Here is a 17157-nt window from a genome sequence, read left to right as displayed (position 1 = left end):
AGGACTATACATTTATTTTTATAAAAAATCAGTCCTCTTTCTCATGTCACTCCAAACCCTCTGGCTTCCTGAGTTTTGAACGTACCTGAATCACTCCAGCCTCTGGACAGTTGCAGTTGCTTCCTCTCTGCTGCAGTGGTCTCCGTGTCTCTTCTGTACTCTTAACTTGGGACAAAGCTGCCTCCCTGACCATTGTTTAAAATTGCAGTCTTCTTATACTCCCTTGTTCCCATTGGACTCCCTTCGTAAGCTCTCTTAGTATAGTAGATATATATATATGTATATATGTTTATATCTTTCTCCACTTCCTGGAACATTGGGTCCACAGGCCAGGGATGTTTGTTTGTGGTTCTCTGCTGTTTTCCCCACACGTGGGCATGTAACTAGCTCACTGGGCATTCAGAACACTAGCATTGTGGACATTCAGTTGACATTTGTTCAGTGAAGAAGATTGTTTTGAATCTGAAATGTCTTTTAGATTAGAGTTCTCCTTTTGTTAAGTGTTAAACTGTCTTTTCCTGTATTTCCTATTGAATTGGGTTGAGCAGTGGATCAACTTGATATTTTCAAAATTTTCTTCTTTCTTACTGGGGAAGAGTACCTTCTGTTTGGGTAGGAGAGATTAAAATAAGTGTGTTTCCTAAACATATCTATGCTAATTATCAGCAAGGATATATGTAGGAAAAGTTGGCCCCTGTGAAGATATAGATTGTAACCTGAGCAGTAGGTTGACATCAGGTCAGGTGGGTTCACCTTGGTGAGGGCTGCTTCAGACTCCACTACAGAGGCTCTCTTTTTGTTCCCCTTCTGTAGCCTGAAAAGTGGGGTGATGACTCCTGTTTGGTTTACATCACTGAGTAGTAGACAGAATCCAGTGAGATCATGGCAGGGACCTGCTTTGTGAACCCCTTGCTGTTATACAAAGACACTATAGTGTTACCTACTGAGTAGAACATTTCCAGTGTCCTGAGATGACAGCTACCTTTCTCAGCGCCACTGGATCCCTTACCTCAAATGTTGCATTGTATTTTGGTCATTTTATAATGAAGCTCAGAAAAATGATGATTATTGTGGTAAATGCAGAGGAAAAAAAAATCCCCACTGTGCTATATTTCAGAGACAAATGTGAACAGAAGTTGAATTGACTTTAGCTTTGGATTATCAGTATTACTTAGTTATCTGAAAGTTGGACACACACACACACACAGAGGGTTTCATTTTGTGGATGCTTTATCTACTGATTATTGATTTTTTTTCTTGCTAACTCCCCGCGGAAACAGCTCAAAGTTTTTTGTCAGTAGAAGTACACTATATGATTTTTTAGGGAGTAATGTTGAATGTACAATTTGGACTTACTATTTTTTTTCTGTTTAAGTGCTGAAATAATATTTTTACATTGTTTTCTGAAGCAGTTATCTTGTTAACCCTGGGGAAATGATGTTTTCTTGAACTTCTCTGAAGTATGTCTGTCTTGAACTAAATCTGAGAGTCTTTTAGCCTAAGCTCATTGTTCTTTTTAGACTCCCAGGAGACCTTGGTATGTTTTCAGTGTCAAAGAGGAATGTTTTAACAACCACAGTTGATGGTTTTCTTTCTTGCATGATTGGCTTGTTCGGGCTCTAAACTTAAGCCCAATGGAGAAAGTAATATGTCTCTTTGTGTATTTTCAATTGCTAACACTAGTGGCCTCCAGGGACTTGGGGCTTTATTACTGTCTGCTTAGCAGATGATTCATTGAAGCAGAACTTTTGCAGGCAGTAGAATAATTTTTCATTTTCTGGAAATATGTTTAGAAAATTGAAATCCTATCTGAGAGTGCATTTCCTTTGTAGAAGGAAGCAATTTAGGTTTGTGCTTCATACTTCCACACTTCTGATTTTGCTTATAGATTATTGGCATTATTGCTCCTTCATGGGTCTCTCTCCCAAAGGTGGTTGCCAGCTTTTTTTTCCTGAATGCCTAAGGATATTTGAAGTGCTAATGGGAAGGTCTCTTCTGGTATCAAGTTTGACCTAAGAGGTTTGGAGAGAGTACATGATAATGTTTACGGCTTTGGCATGACCAAAGAAAATTTTCTCTGTGTTTGAGGCATGTAATTACAAACTGACTTGTTTGTTGTTGTCTGAGTAAAGAGGACCAGTCTTTTGTTTGTTTGCATGTATTGTTCCTATCTGGCCTGAGTAGCACAAGAAACAGATGGTTCTCCTGTTGATCAGTTGTCTCCTCTTTCTGCGTTAGAGCATCAAGGGCTGGGACCATGGGCTGTTCCCTTGTGGTATCTTTACTTTTGAACACCTGGCAAATAGACAGTGTTTGGTACAAACTTGAACCAGTGAAATGAGATACTGGGGAAGATGATAAAAGATTGCAAAAGAAAAATTACTGGTTATTATGACTGTTCCAAAACTGACTTGTAAATAAAATTTTAAAAAATTAAATTTTTAAATAAGAATTGGGTTGGAGTTTGGGGTTCACTCTTCTCATTATATTACCGTTCAGACTTTCCTTTTGGGCTTTAGTTTTAGAGAGACGTTTAGGGAGACTATTAATAGTGGATATTTGGAAGAATGTATAAAACCACCTAAAAATCTCTAAAGATGGAAGGTTGTTTTGGGAACCTGTTTGTTTTTAGAAGACAGAGATAATATATCTCTAAGAAACTGTTTTTCTTGGAAAATAACTAGAATAGTAGACTTAGAAGATGTAAAAAGTTGTAATCGAAGGCACAGGAATCTTGCTTTGAGGTTGTTATTTTTGAGTCAACTCTTATGTTTATTCTTGAGAGAAGCTTTGGAAATTTGGAAAAGTGACTAGAAAGAGTCTTCAGAAGACAGTGCACTGTGAGACATCCTAAGACGTTTTCCAAGGCTATCCAGATTACATTCTTTTTTTTTTTCAGGTGGAAATAATTTTTACTGTAGGTTCTTTCCCTTTTAAATTAATATTGTGGTTCACAAAACTCCTTTTGTATTTTTGTTGTTGTTCAGTTGCTAAGTTGTGTCCGACTCTTCACGACCCCATGGACTGCAGCACACGAGACTTCCCGGTCCTTCAGTGTCCCAAAGTTTATTCAAATGCATGTCCTTTGAGTCGGTGATGGTGTCTAACCATCTCATCCTCTGCCCATGCCTCCTTCTTTTGCCTTCAATCTTCAGTCTTTTTCAATGAGTTGGTTCTTCCCATCAGGTAACCAGGGTATTAGAGCTTCAACGTCAGTTCTTCCAGTGAATATTCAGAGTTGATTTCCTTTAGGAGTGACTAGTTTGACCTCCTTGAAGTCCAAGGGACTCTCAAGAGTCTTCTCCAGCACCACAGTGATTGTGCCCTTTGTATGTTGTTTGCTGGGATACACTTTAGTTTTTCATTTTAAAAGGAAAAAGCAGTTTGTGTACAGAAAGCGTCACTTGCGCTTATGCATTCAGATATTGTTCATTGTTAGTGTGATAGAAAACCCCAAACCATATGCTAGCTGAGGTCAGCAACCGTTTATGTTGAAATTTTCTATCACTTGTCCTCACTTTTTTCCTGTGGCCAGTAAGAAGTTTTCTGTGCTAATGCATGAGTAAGGAAGAGAATCATTGAACAAAATATTATTTTAGGAAAGGAAATGTGGGAAAGTGTTACAGGAAAACCAATTCCACTCTCTCTTTTTCTCTCCTAGCATTTTTGAAACGTTGGGGTTGTTGGAGTGGTTGGATTTTCCCTGGAATTGAGTGAGAAATTCAGAAGACTGAAGCCCAGGCTTACTGTCTACCTTTCACGGAGGCCCAGCCGTGAGAGGACAGAAGAAGGCACGTGGCGAATCATGACAGCTGACAAAGACAAAGACAAAGACAAAGAGAAGGACCGGGACCGAGATCGGGACCGGGAGAGAGAGAAGCGAGACAAGGGGCGTGAGAGCGAGAGCTCGAGGCCCCGCAGGAGCTGCACCTTGGAAGGAGGAGCCAAAAATTACGCCGAGAGCGATCACAGCGAAGACGAGGACAATGACAACAACAGTGCCACCACGGAGGAGTCCACGAAGAAGAACAAGAAGAAGCCCCCGAAAAAAAAATCTCGTTACGAAAGGACGGACACCGGCGAGATAACATCATACATCACGGAGGACGATGTCGTCTATAGACCAGGAGGTGAGGTGCCTTTGGGTCTGTATGGTGTCTATGGTTGAGAAACGGTGTCAGCCTGTGGATGCAGGTGGACATGAAACCCAGAAGAGTGGCTAGTGATTTGGGGCAGGAAAACTCCAGGTAGTCAACAGCTCCAGACTTCGGTCAGCTGGTGTGCCGGCCCTTCCCTGTGCCCACCTCTGGGCCTGCCCATGAGTGAGGCTCTCCTTCTGTCCGTGTCTTCTGCTGCTCATTCTCACACTTCTCCATCTGCCCAGAACTTTGCCTCTTTTCACGTCCTCCTTTGCCTTTTGTCTTCAGCACATATTAGACTGTGGTGAGGCCCTGCAGAGTGGAGTACACGGTGGGACAAGTAAGCCTTCGTTTAGGGGAATGGGTCATTTTACATTGGCTGCAGGAGTGACCAGAAGCTAGACGGGTTTTTAGTGGGCTTCAGACCAGGGTTTATTCCTCCTGATAACTTCCTTTTCCCTAGAATTAAACTTCAGGGCCTCTAATCAATGATAATAGATGAAGCCAACTAACCTGCTTTGTTTTCCAGGAAAGGTACTGTGTCCACTCAGTATATTGAGGTTATTTGTAGCAATTGTTCAGAGAGAGACCAGAGACTCAGCTTGCAGATAAAATGTAGGGAAGCAGGTGGTTCAGAACCTGTTGAACACCAGCAATACCTTCCTTTTTCATTTGATACATTGTGTATATTTGGGTACTTTCCTTACAGAAGTCAGTTTAAAAAAAAACAAACTAGCTGAAATCAGTTCCTTTGAATTGCTTACAATGCTGAGGAATGACATGAGTTGCATGAGATGTAATTAACAGGTTAGAAGCATCCCAGTTTGATGTTTTTCTAGGAGCTGGAGATTAAAGAGATTATGTCATTAACCTGGTATAGTTATTTTGCTGAGCTGTACTGTAGCTGTGCTGAACTTCACGTAAAGTACTTGATTTTTTTCCCCATATAGAAATTAGTTTTGAATTTTGAAAAATAATGTTTTCATACTTACATAGATTAGCTTGTATTCACTATTTGGCTGATGATTAACTGAGAAGATATTTATGTGGTATAAAGTTATCAAAATTGAAGTTTCTGGGGGAAATTAGAGCTCTGTTGTGGAGATTTGGTAGTGTGTAGGTTACCGTACTGACAGGGCCTTTGATTCACCCTTAACATGTTGGACAGTCAGAATTTCTTAGCCACTGAAGAACATATATCAGTATAGACCAACCGCACGTTGATTGCTATGGACCTGTGTACTTCTAGATCATGAGAAGGAGACAGAATGCGTTAACTTCTTTAGATATAGGTTACAGGATGATACCTTAAAAATAAGGGATGAACTCATTTGTTATGTGTCAGAAGGCTGGCTGTCTTGTGCAGAACTGAGGGCCAGCCTTTCTCAGTGGAAAGTTACTCTTTTTTTTTCCTCCAAAATCCTTATAGTCCGAAATATATGGGAAGTGCTGCATGTACTGTCCCTCATGTGAGACTGTCATAATTAATGACTTGGAGAAGCCCTACAGTTAAGGAAACCTCTTTAACATTAAGGAAAAAAAAAAAACAAAAAACCCTGCCATTTCCCCCATTTTGTGGGGCTGTTTCTGCTGAATATCTCCTTAAGAAAAATCATTTTTGAGAAAACAAGTTTGAGAACTGTTGCACATTCATATTGCGTATTCTACAGTATGGTGGGAAATCTTTTCTTCTTGATGTTTAGAAGACTGTGTGGAGGGAGGTTGGTCATGGCTTATTTTCAAAACAGTAGGTTCTTGTTTTGGGGAGGAACTGTGTACTTAAGGGAGGCAGACATTGTTTCAGTAAATCTGAGGACCTTTGTGAAATGTTTAAAAGATATACAGCCTCTCTGGAAGCTGTTATAAAGGACTGAAAACAAAAAAAATGGCTTGAAAATTTTCTGTGGCGCTCCAGCAGAACCACTTGCTGGGAGACGCCCCTGTGCTTGGCCGGGTGACAGTTGTGGCCTGGGGTTTGCATACTGCCAGGAGACGGTCTTTGACCTTCTCAGTGGTTTTGTTTCTTTTGGGGTTATTATGCATTTGAAGGTGATTGACTTCTACCAATGGCTTCTTTCTCAGTGGAAGATTTTAAAATATTGCCTCTTCTTTAGGTTTACCCACACTGAAGAATTGGAAGGTAGGTTACTGTGACTAGATTCCCAGGTGGAACTGGTTTTTTTTTTTCTTTTTCTTTCTCCTTTTCTTTGTCTTTTTTCTTTCTGGTCTTTGTCTTTCTTGGTGCAGAGTACTGCAGTAACATCTTCTGTTGGTGATGAAAACCCTTACATGCACCCAACTGCAGAAATTCTCTTTGGTTAGTTGTATCTTAAGGGTTTCAGTAGGGACTTTATGGGGCATCATAAGGGATTCTTCAGTGTATTATTAGTTTTTGAGCGGTAGACCTTTTATGGGCTTCCCTGGTGGTAAAGAATCTGCTTGCAGTGCAGAAGTTGCTGGAGACATGGGTTCGATTCCTGGGTCAGGAAAGTCCTCTGGAGGATGAAATGGCAACCCACTACAATATTCTTCTTGCCTGGAGAATTTCATGGACAGAGGACCCTGGCAAGCTCCAGTCCATGGGGTTGAAAATAGTCGGACACAACTGAGCACAGTGTCTTTTCAGACCTTTTATGCTCATATGAAATCACAGATAAAATTTTTCCTTTTCTGAATTGGTTTCAATACTCTGATTAAATCTAAATTACGAATACCTCCCAAAATGTCATTGGGATTGAGCCTAGCAGCGAGCAATAACGTGAGGATAAAAATAGACTGTTATGTAATATATGTGCTTGTCCTTGGGGGATAGGCCTATGTTCATACTATTTGGTCTGAGAAGACTGAGGTTTTATTGAGGAAATGAGTATTTAGAATTTGTCGTAGCTAAGGTTTAATCTCATGCCTGGTTGCAGCCAGTTCTTTTTGATCCTGCTCCTCATCTCTGCAGCTTTATATTGATCTCAGAAGCACAGCACGATGGACTTTTAGTTAAACTATCCACGTTACCTCTTGCCTTAGGGTCTTTGCACCTGCTGATGCCTCAGGTTAGTGACACCACCCCCCCCCCCCCCAACACACAGACACATCCAGTGCCATCACCTTCCTCCCACACCCCGATTATCCAGATTTCCTTAATAGGTACAGTCCTGGAGTCATGTAACTTTCCTTCTTGCATTTGTAACAGTAATAATTTTCTGTTTATTTCTGTTACTATTTTAGGATGTCTCCTCCATAAAGGTAACTACTCTGTTTTTACTTATTGAATTCCTGAGATCTACAAGAATAATGTACATGTAGCGTGTATTCCATAATACTTGTTTTTTGTTGTTTGTTTTGGCCTCACTGCATGGCTTGTAGGATCCTAGTTTCCCAACCATGGACTGAATCCGGGGCCCTGGCTCTGAAAGCACGGAGTCCTAACCACTGGACCACCAGAGAAGTCCAATACTTGATGAATAAATAAGTTTTTAAAATTTTTATTCAAAAATATATTGGCTGATTGATGATGTCACAGAATAATGCTTCTGGAAGTCCATTTTGAATAATTTATTTCCCAGTGAATGATTTAACAAGCTTGTTATCAAAACCAAAATCAAAACCTTGTGGAGCTCTGTGTATACTTTGCATCTGTGTCTAATCTAACTTCTTTGTTGTCCATCAGCCGTTACTCTACTTCTGAGATGACTGTCACGGTGACAAATTGATTTTTTACACAGCTGTGTGCAGTCAGATTTCTCTTATGGGCCTTTTCAGCATAGAATATTGGTTTCTAAAGTTTGCTGTGGGTGGCATATAAATTTCTTTCTGCTTTTTTCTTTCTTCTTTTCCCTCGCTTTATTGAGATATAACCAAAACATGACATTAAGTTTAAGAAAATGTGTAGTTACACAGGGAACTTAATTCAGTAAGGAGGGAAACTGCCATTTGTCACAACATGGATGAACCTGAGGTCATTATGTTAAGTGAAAAAGTCAAGAGAAATACCACATGATCTCTCTCACTTGTGGGATCTAAAAAAAACCAAACTTGGAAACAGAGAACAGATCAGTGGTTGTCACAGGTGGGGAGGTGGGGGGATAAGGAGTCAGGGAGGTGGGTGAAGGCAGTCAAAGGGTACAAATTTCCAGTTATAAGATGAATAAGTTCTGGGGATGTAATGTACAGCATGTGACAGGAGTTAAAAATAGAGCTATGTGTATTTGAAAGTTGCTAGGTAAATAGATTAAGTTCATATGACGCACACAAAATTCTCTAGGCCAGAATACTGGAGTGAGTACCCTTTCCCTTCTCCAGGGGATCTTCCCAACCCAGGGATTGAGCTCAAGTCTCCCACATTGCAGGTGGATTCTTTACCAGCTGAGCCACAAGGGACGCAGCGCGCACACACACACACACACACACACACACACACACACACACACAATGAGTGATTTTATATATATATGTATATATTGCAAAATGATTATACCACAGTGAGGTTAGTTAGTATAGCCATCATGACACAATGACACATAGTTACAATTTTATACTTACTTAGAAAAAAAAAATTAAAGCATGGAACTTTAAAAAATGTATAGTTTCCCTTTGGTTCAGATTTCTGTTTAAAGAGGGGCAAGGAGTTACCAACTTTTTAACAAATGATATGTCCTACCATTTAACTCCTGATTCTTCACTGAGTGGTTGGTCTCTGACCAGTTAAGAGGCTGAATTCGGTTTTAAAGTCTTGCTTTTCTGAATAATTGAAAGCTTATCTTCTGCAGTCACTCAGACAGACATTCCTTCTCAAAGTAAAACTAAAGACAACTCTGACATTTGGTGTTCCAGGACATACATTTTTGGAGAAAATAAAAGCTCATTTGATCTGCAACTTTTTATCCATGTCTTCTATGTGTGGAAGAATTTTTAGGTGAAATTGACTTGAAAATGAAAGTGTCTTCTTGAGGCATTCTTATTTGGGAGGGAGTGTGAGTTTTTCTGATGATTGCAAGATATTTTTTGTGTCGCAAAAATATTTCTTGTGTTACAAGAAACATGAATCCTGGCATAAAGGCACCTTTAGGGTTGATAATGATTTGACTTGTGTGACAAGATAATTTGCATGTAATAAACCTAATATTAATCTGCTTAAACCTTTTCAGTGGATCCCTTTTGCTAGTAGGACAGAGTCTAAAACCTTCACATGGCACACCAAACTGTGATAAGATTGCCTGTCTGTGCATTGTCTTTAGATATTTTTTGAGAGTAAAGAAACACAGGCAGTGCGTGAGTTTGCTAGGCCTGTCATAATAAAGTACCACAAACTGAGTAGCTTAAACAACCGAACAATAGAAATGTATTGGCTCACAGTTTTGTAGGCTGCGAGTTCGAGGTTAAGGCGCTGGTAGGTTTGGTGCTCCCATTGAAGGAACTGGAAAAGGATCTATCTGTTCCACACCTCTCCTAGCTTCTGACGGTTCCTCGACTTGTCTGAGCATAGCTTCAGTCGTCACATGGCATCTCTTTGTGTGCCTGGTTTTGGGGCTCACAAAATTTATCCTTTTTATAAAGACAAAAATCATTGAATTAGGGCCCTACCTCATTCTAATTAAAAATGATCACATCTGCAGTGATCACTTTTTTCAGGAAGGTCAGTCACATTTTGAGGCACTGAGGGTTAGGACTCAAATGTATAAATTTTGGTAAGATGCGTTCAATACATAACAGGCAGGAAGAGCGCTGTTGCTGGGAGGACTCAGGCTTGAGTGACCTGCGTCTTAGTGACCACTTCAGCTCTCCTTCGTTGTGTGTCCTTGTAACACCTGTGAAAATATATTTATTTTTAATCACGTTTTAGTATACTTTTAGTTGTGGATTGTATTAATTTTTTCTCTGTTTCTATTGAAATTTTACTTGCCTTTTCCTAAGCCTCCAGAAATGATTGCCTTTCAGTGTTTATTAGGAAGTTATTCAAATCCTGCATATGTACAGGAAAGAATTTTAGCACATAAAAAGTTATGACTTTATGAGGGTGGAAGAAACAAGAGAAACTTCTAAAGTTATTCTAACCAAAAGAATGGGAAGTGGTAGAAATTTGGGGACTAGTTAACTATATCTTTTTCTATTTCATGAAGAAAGGAAGGGTCTTTGAGTATAGTGAAACATGTACCCCAGAGCTTGCTGGAGTGTTTGGTGTCAGCCACAGGTTGGCAACCTGTTAGAAATGCAGTTTCAGGTTCCACTCCGGATCTACTCAGTCAGCATTTTTGTTTTCATAAGATTTCCAGGTGTTCTAAATACACATTAAAATTTGAGAATCATTGATGTAGACCAGTGCTTCCCTGTCTTTTTTAAGTTAGCACACAGATAGAAAATGAGTGCATTGCCTTGAGGGTTGAGAGGCCCAGCATCCCAGCACACTCACAGCAGACTGGAGTTTAGGCAGATCCCAAAAGGGGAGACATCTACTTCTGATTGAATACACTAAAGCCTTTGACTGTTTGGATCACAATTAAATGTGGAAAATTCTTCAAGAGATGGGACTACCAAACCACCTTCCCTGCCTCCTGTGAAACCTGTATACAGATCAAGAAGCAACAGAACCAGACATGGAACAACAGACTGATTCCAAATTGGGAAAGGAGTTCATCAAGGATGTATATTGTCACACTGCTTATTTAACCTATATGCAAAGTACATCATGCAAAATGCCGGCCTGGGTGAAGCACAAGCTGGAATCAAGATTGCCAAGAGAAATACCAATTAATTCAGATATGTGAGCTTGAGTACAAATTGTCAGCTGTGAGGGAGAGAGGGAGCTGTAACCGTGGATGACCACCATTTTTAAAGCACCTGCTCCTTTCCAATGCTGGACTCCCTTTACATGTGTTGTTTCTGCTCCTTAAAATCTCTGCACAAATGAGTCATTGTTTTCCTATAGTATCGATGGGAAAGCAGACCAGACAGCTGGTTTGTTGGTCCACATGGGCCTCAGAGACTTGGTTAAAGCCCAGAATGGATTGACCTTTGATGCTTTTGAACTGTGGTGTTGGAGAAGACTCTTGAGAATCCCTTGGACTGCAAGGAGATCCAACCAGTCCATCCTAAAGAAAATCAGTCCTGAATGTTCATTGGAAGGACTGATGTTGAAGCTGAAACTCCAATACTTGGGCTGCCTGATGCAAAGAGCTGACTCATTTGAAAAGACCCTGATGCTGGGAAAGCTTGAAGGCAGGAGGAGAAGGGGACGACAAAGGGTGAGATGGTTGGGTGGCATCACCGACTCAATGGACATGAGTTTGAGTAAACTCTGGGAGTTGGTGGTAGATAGGGAGGCCTGGTGTGCTGCAGTCCATGGGGTCGCAAAGAGTCTGACATGACTGAGCGACTGAACTGAACTAAACTTGCTAAAATTACTGAAGATAATGAAAATAAGAAACACAGTTATGCTGAAACTAAAGAAGGGATAGGCCTATTTCTTAGAAAATGGGAATGAAATAATTAATTTGCTCCTTTTCTTTCTCCTACTCCTGAAGTCAGTACATGTTGCCTGTTTCTGAAAGTTGTTTCTCTCTCTTGCTAGATGTATATAAGGATTAATTGTTGCAAAGGTAAATGGTGAACAAGTATGAGAAGGATGTTGAGCAGGGTAAGGTAAGGTGTTGCAGAATATTTAGGATAAATTTTGATTGCTGAATTTGAAACCTTAACCCAGCAACTGAAAGGGAAAATACATGGTTTATGTGATCTAATAAATGTGAGCGTATGGTATTCATTAAGGTTTTTTTTTTTTTTAATGAAAACTGGAGAACATTGGCCACATCTCACATGAAAATAATTTGTTGGCAGAGTAACTCACAGACTGGGTGGACACCTGTCTGGATCGAGGGTAGTTCGGATTTTGGGTTAGCAGAAACTCCTGACCGTTCCATCTGGGTGCTACCCCCAGAATAGTGTCCTTCAGCATTTTCCTGCCTTGCTGTCACTCAGCTCCAGTCACAGTCTCAGAAGAGTAGGTTGGTTGGTGGAACTTGAATTGCATGTCTGTGTCTTGTATAAAAGAAAGACAGATATCTTGATTTATCACTCCCCCTAAACTCCACCTGGTGGGGCTATGGTAATTTCCCCCAATGGAATACAGGAGTGGTGGGGGCATAGATGAGAGAGGTCCCCATGTACCACTTCATCAGGAGACTGTCACTGTGGCTCCAGATTCAGGGAGAACTTAACGACATATGGATATTTATAAATAGTTTGTTTTGCTATGCATGTGCTGGGTAAATAGAGGAACAGTGTCAGCACAATGTGTGATTTGTGCTGGTTCATATGCAACTTTCTAGGCAAGAGGTGTGTGAATAGAGGAACTGGGATTAGAGTGTGCAATTACGTGTGTAATATGGGTTACATTTTAGCAGAAAAGGAAAAAGTAGGTGAGAATTTAAACCTTCAATTTGGCTGTCACCCTGGTGAGAGCCCTTTTGTTTCTTTCTAAAGTGAAATGAGTAAATGAGGCCTGACCTGGGGCTCCGTCTCCAGAGAGGTACCCCCACTTTCCATGCCTGCTGTGCTTGCCTGCACAGAAGCCCCAGGTTAACCTGCACTGTTTTGGTACCTTTGAATCAGCACCTGTTGTTTTAATGTATTATAAATATTCCGTGAAGCATTCTTCAGCCACTCTGGGTCCCTGCTTGGATGGCGCTATGTTATTTCTTGAGGATATGCTTACTGATTAAAAAAAAAAAAAAATCTGATTTTAGAATCGCAAAAGCTTGAGTAAGCTGCTCCTTACTTACCCTGTATTTTATTTTTAATATACATTTTTTTAGTGAAATATAAGATTTTCCCAGATACACACAAACACACGTGTGTGTGCATATATATATGTGTGTGTGTGTATATATGCACACACACGTGTGTTTGTGTGTATCTGGGAAAATCTATTCCAGAAGTGTCTGCATGACAAGCAGTGAACCACAGTGTATCAAATGTTTTGTATGTGGCCATTTTTTGATAAAAATCACCCTTACTCATGGCAGGTATGTGTTAAATAGTAATCCTTTGAAGACATTTTTTATGAGCAGTTAATCATCAAACTCTGAGATCTAGCTTTCTGGTCATCTATTCACCTTGGTTTCCTGGGTCCCAGTCGTAGCCTGAATCCAGAAATCCTTTGACACCTCCTCCCCCCAGGACTTCCCCTCTGGGGGTCTCTCCCCATCTCACAGTCCCTTACCCCTAGATATTTCATACCTGGTTTAAATACCACCATTTTCATTTATCTTGTCTTTTCCTTGCTGGTCCACTCCAGAAGGACATGAATCTTTTTTCCTTTTAGCTCATTGATGTACCCCAGTCTGGGACATTCTGGGCACTTTGTTATTTGTTCCTTAGATACTTAACAGCATAAGCAGGGTGATGACTCCACGTGTGTTCACGCTGTTTCATGGACAGCCTCTTGAGTAGCATTGTCTTAGCTGTACTGCCTTTAGGAGGTGGGCAGTAAGCACATGTACAGAATCGTTGATGTCAGGACTTTCTTCAGAGGGGTCCTGAGCTATTGAGAAAGTTTACTTTGGCTTAAAAAATTGGCATTCAGTTGGTTAAAAGTTATAAATTAGAAGACATGGCTCTATCTTTTTTTAAAAGTTCAGCTTACAAAACTTATCCCTTTATAAATTAAATAAATTTTAACAGTTAATTTTAAGAGATTTTTGAATTGTGATTGGTCTTGTTTATAGTTAATAGTTTCAACATTGACTTGCTTATTAAGCAAAATAAATTCAATATTTGATTTCTGTTGTTGAGTCTTTTAACACAAACCTTTAAAGTACTTAACACTTCTTAATAAATGAAATTAATCATAATCTACTAATAAGATGTCTTAGATATTTCAGGGTTGTGCATAACCTCACTTAGGTTTCTGAATCAGTTTCTTACAGAGAAGCAGTGCAGGGCAGTCTAGTTTTACCACGGGAGAGGCAGGCGCTGGCAAGGGACAACCTCTGTGCCTTTGTTTCTTCACAAGTAAAACGGGGGTCAGAGTACCTGCCTCAAGAGCCGTAATGGGAATTACGTGAGTATACCCACATATACACATGGGGCTTCTTTAGAAAGGGCAAGCATATGTTGCATTGGCCAAAAGTTTGTTCGGGTTTCCTGTAAGATCTTACCCAATTAAATGGCCCTAGGTAGTGTTTTGTTTTGTTTTTTAATTGTAATTTCAAGAATATTGTTCCAAGTCACATTCTTTAAACTATAAAAATAATAAAAATATCAAGTCTTGATTTCTTATTAACTTCCAAAATGTTAATATAGTTTTGATTCTCTTAAATCTTTCTTTGAATAATTCTAAATCTTCTCAGGGACAGAAGATGCATATCAATTTAAGGAGATAATTACCATCAAATTGAGGTTACTTAATTTTTAATCCTCCTAGGTTGAAAAGATAATACCTACTAATGGAAGACATTTATAGTCACTAAGTCTCCATCTTGAAAACTGTAAAAGGAGATGGCTTCTGACCTCACATAATCTAATTCTTTGACTATTCATAAAAGCCTGCAATTCTTTTATTGTTGACTGCCTGACTTTTTAAAAAATTTATTTTGAAAAATTTCACTTTTGGTTGTAAAAGCTGTTAAAACATGACAGGACCCTAAGATATGTGTGCTTCCTCTCCAAAGATGAGGGGCTTTGATCCCAATTAGGATATCGTGTTCTCTTTTCTTAGGAGTCTTTTATGCTTGTGGATATTTAAAATGTTCACTGAAATGTTTGCCTGCTGGTGGTGATGACAGCTTATGAAATTACTCGTGATACAAGAATGGGCTCAGGCAGAAACTTTCCTAGGAAGCTGCTTTGCTTGTGCAAATGCTCAGAAAATATCTCAGTGAAGTGTGGAAGCCACACAGAACTTCTGGCGAAGGTTATTTTGAGAGGAGACATTACTCTGCTCTCAAACACCTCTGTTCTGATGTTAATGTGGCTACCGTTGAGGGGAAGCTCTGGCTGTGCAGGGCTCCTTTTGGATGGATTGGTCATGATGCAGTCCTAGGTCTGCCTACTTGTGTGTCTCAATCAAAATTGGACTTGCCTCCAATTGGTTTCAGTTTGCCAAGGTTGATAGAGAGCTTTTCTTTTGGTGGAAATGGTTACCAAGTTTAGTTATTGCTCCTTCAGACCCTCTCTGAGTGTTGTGGTAAACCTTTTTGCGAGGTGGGGGGGCAGCGGCGTGTCTCTGTAGAATCTACATCTTTCTAGTTCATTTAAAGCATGTTTATTTTTTAAAGATTTTTTTTTGATGTGGACTATTTTTAAAGTCTTTTCATTTGTTACAATATTGCTTCTGTTTTATATTTTGGTTTTCTGACTGTGAGACCTGTGGGATCTTAGTTCCCCAACCAGGGAATCGAACTGACGTCCCCTGCATTGGAAGGCAAAGTCTTAACCACTGGACGGCCAGGGAAGTCCCTTTAAAGCTTTCATATGAAGGTAAATTAAAGGGAGCAGGATGCAGGGCTTATCAAGAATGCCTTTGAACTCAGTATTCTTTTTTATTTATTTTTAATTGGAGAATAATTGCTTTATAATGTTGTATTGGTGTTTCTGCCGTCCGTAATAGTATGTTCAACAGTATGAATCAGCCATAGGTGTACTCAATATTTTGATAAAGAGACTTAAAAACACCCTCTTTTTTTAAATTAATGGTGTGTCACTTGCTTGTTAGTGCCCTGTTCATACATCAGAGAGCAGACATACCTGTTCTACTTTCATTTCCCTGTTGTCCTCTCTGTCAGGTTCGCAACATGGTTTTCACAAAAGAAAAGGTATAAGAAAAATGATCAAGGAGAAATGAATGGTAAAGAAGTTCATAAAGAATAGATCACCTGGATATTAGAAGGCAGATGGATTTCATGTCCTGTTCCAAGTAATCCAGGCTGAATTCAGTCTGTTTGGAAGGAGTGTGCCAATCAGTTGATAGCGTTGTTCTTGGGTGCAAATGTAGGAATGTTTGCCATCTCTGATCTAGATCCATAAAGTGAGCTGAGTTTTCAGCCCAGATGGAAAATGTGACAAGAAACTTAGAGAGGCAGTGCTAGAGGCACTCTCTTATCCTCATGGGCATTGCCTGAAAGGTTGTTTTGTTATTTTCAGGTCAGAATGCTTGAAAAGAACCACTGGAAGAATTCTCAAGCATCAGTTCTGAGCATCAGTTCAGTTCAGTCACTCTGTCCAACTCTTTGCGACCCCATGAACCGCAGCATGCTAGGCCTCCCTGCTGCTGCTGCTGCTAAGTCACTTCAGTCGTGTCCGACTCTGTGTGACCCCATAGACGGCAGCCCACCAGGCTCCCCCGTCCCTGGGATTCTCCAGGCAAGAACACTGGAGTGGGTTGCCGTTTCCTTCTCCAGTGTGTGAAGTGAAAAGTGAAAGTGAAGTCGCTCAGTCATGTCTGACTCATAGCGACCCCGTGGACTGCAGCCTACCAGGATCCTCCGTCCATGGGATTTTCTAGGCAAGAGTATTGGAGTGGCTTGCCAAGGCCTCCCTATCCATCACCAACTGCCGGAGTCTACCCAAACTCATGTCCATTGAGTCGGTGATGCCATCCAACCATCTCATCCTCTGTCGTCCCCTTCTCCTCTTGCCCTCAATCTTTCCCAGCATCAGGGTCTTTTCAAATGAGTCAGCTCTTCGCATCAGGTGGCCAAAGTATTGCAACTTCAGCTTCAACGTCAGTCCTTCCAGTGAACACCCAGGACTGATCTCCTTTAGGATGGACTGGTTGTATTTCCTTGCAGTCCAAGGGACTCTCAAGAGTCTTCTCCAACACCATAGTTGTGAGCATATGTATCTGTAATAAATAAGAGACTTTTTGCAAGATCTGTGGGGTAAATTGTACATTGTCAGCTGAGCTGCTTAACTTGTTTAGCGAGCAATTCTAGAGCAGTGGTTGGCAGACTCTTTCTGTAAAGGGCCAGAGAGTAAGTATTTTCAAACTCGCTGTAGGCTGCACAGTCTCTGTTGCTACTACTGAGCT

General features: G+C 40.4%; 1 protein-coding gene across 5 annotated transcripts in view; it reads left to right on the top strand.

The window, feature by feature from the left end:
• RERE (arginine-glutamic acid dipeptide repeats) overlaps positions 1–17157 on the top strand; it is a 417526-nt gene that overhangs the window by 150544 nt on the left and 249825 nt on the right. For all 5 annotated transcript variants that reach the window (XM_055419489.2, XM_055419484.2, XM_055419488.2 and 2 more), the window contains exon 2: positions 3662–4130. In XM_055419489.2, the coding sequence (XP_055275464.2) occupies positions 3806–4130 (325 nt within the window). In that variant the 5' untranslated portion in view covers positions 3662–3805. The remainder of the gene's footprint in view (positions 1–3661; positions 4131–17157) is intronic.

The sequence above is a fragment of the Moschus berezovskii genome, chromosome 17, assembly GCF_049115385.1.
Source record: "Moschus berezovskii isolate FMDL1 chromosome 17, NW_MosBer_1.0, whole genome shotgun sequence".
Taxonomy (NCBI): domain Eukaryota; kingdom Metazoa; phylum Chordata; class Mammalia; order Artiodactyla; family Moschidae; genus Moschus; species Moschus berezovskii.
This window is presented reverse-complemented; position numbering and strand designations above follow the sequence as displayed.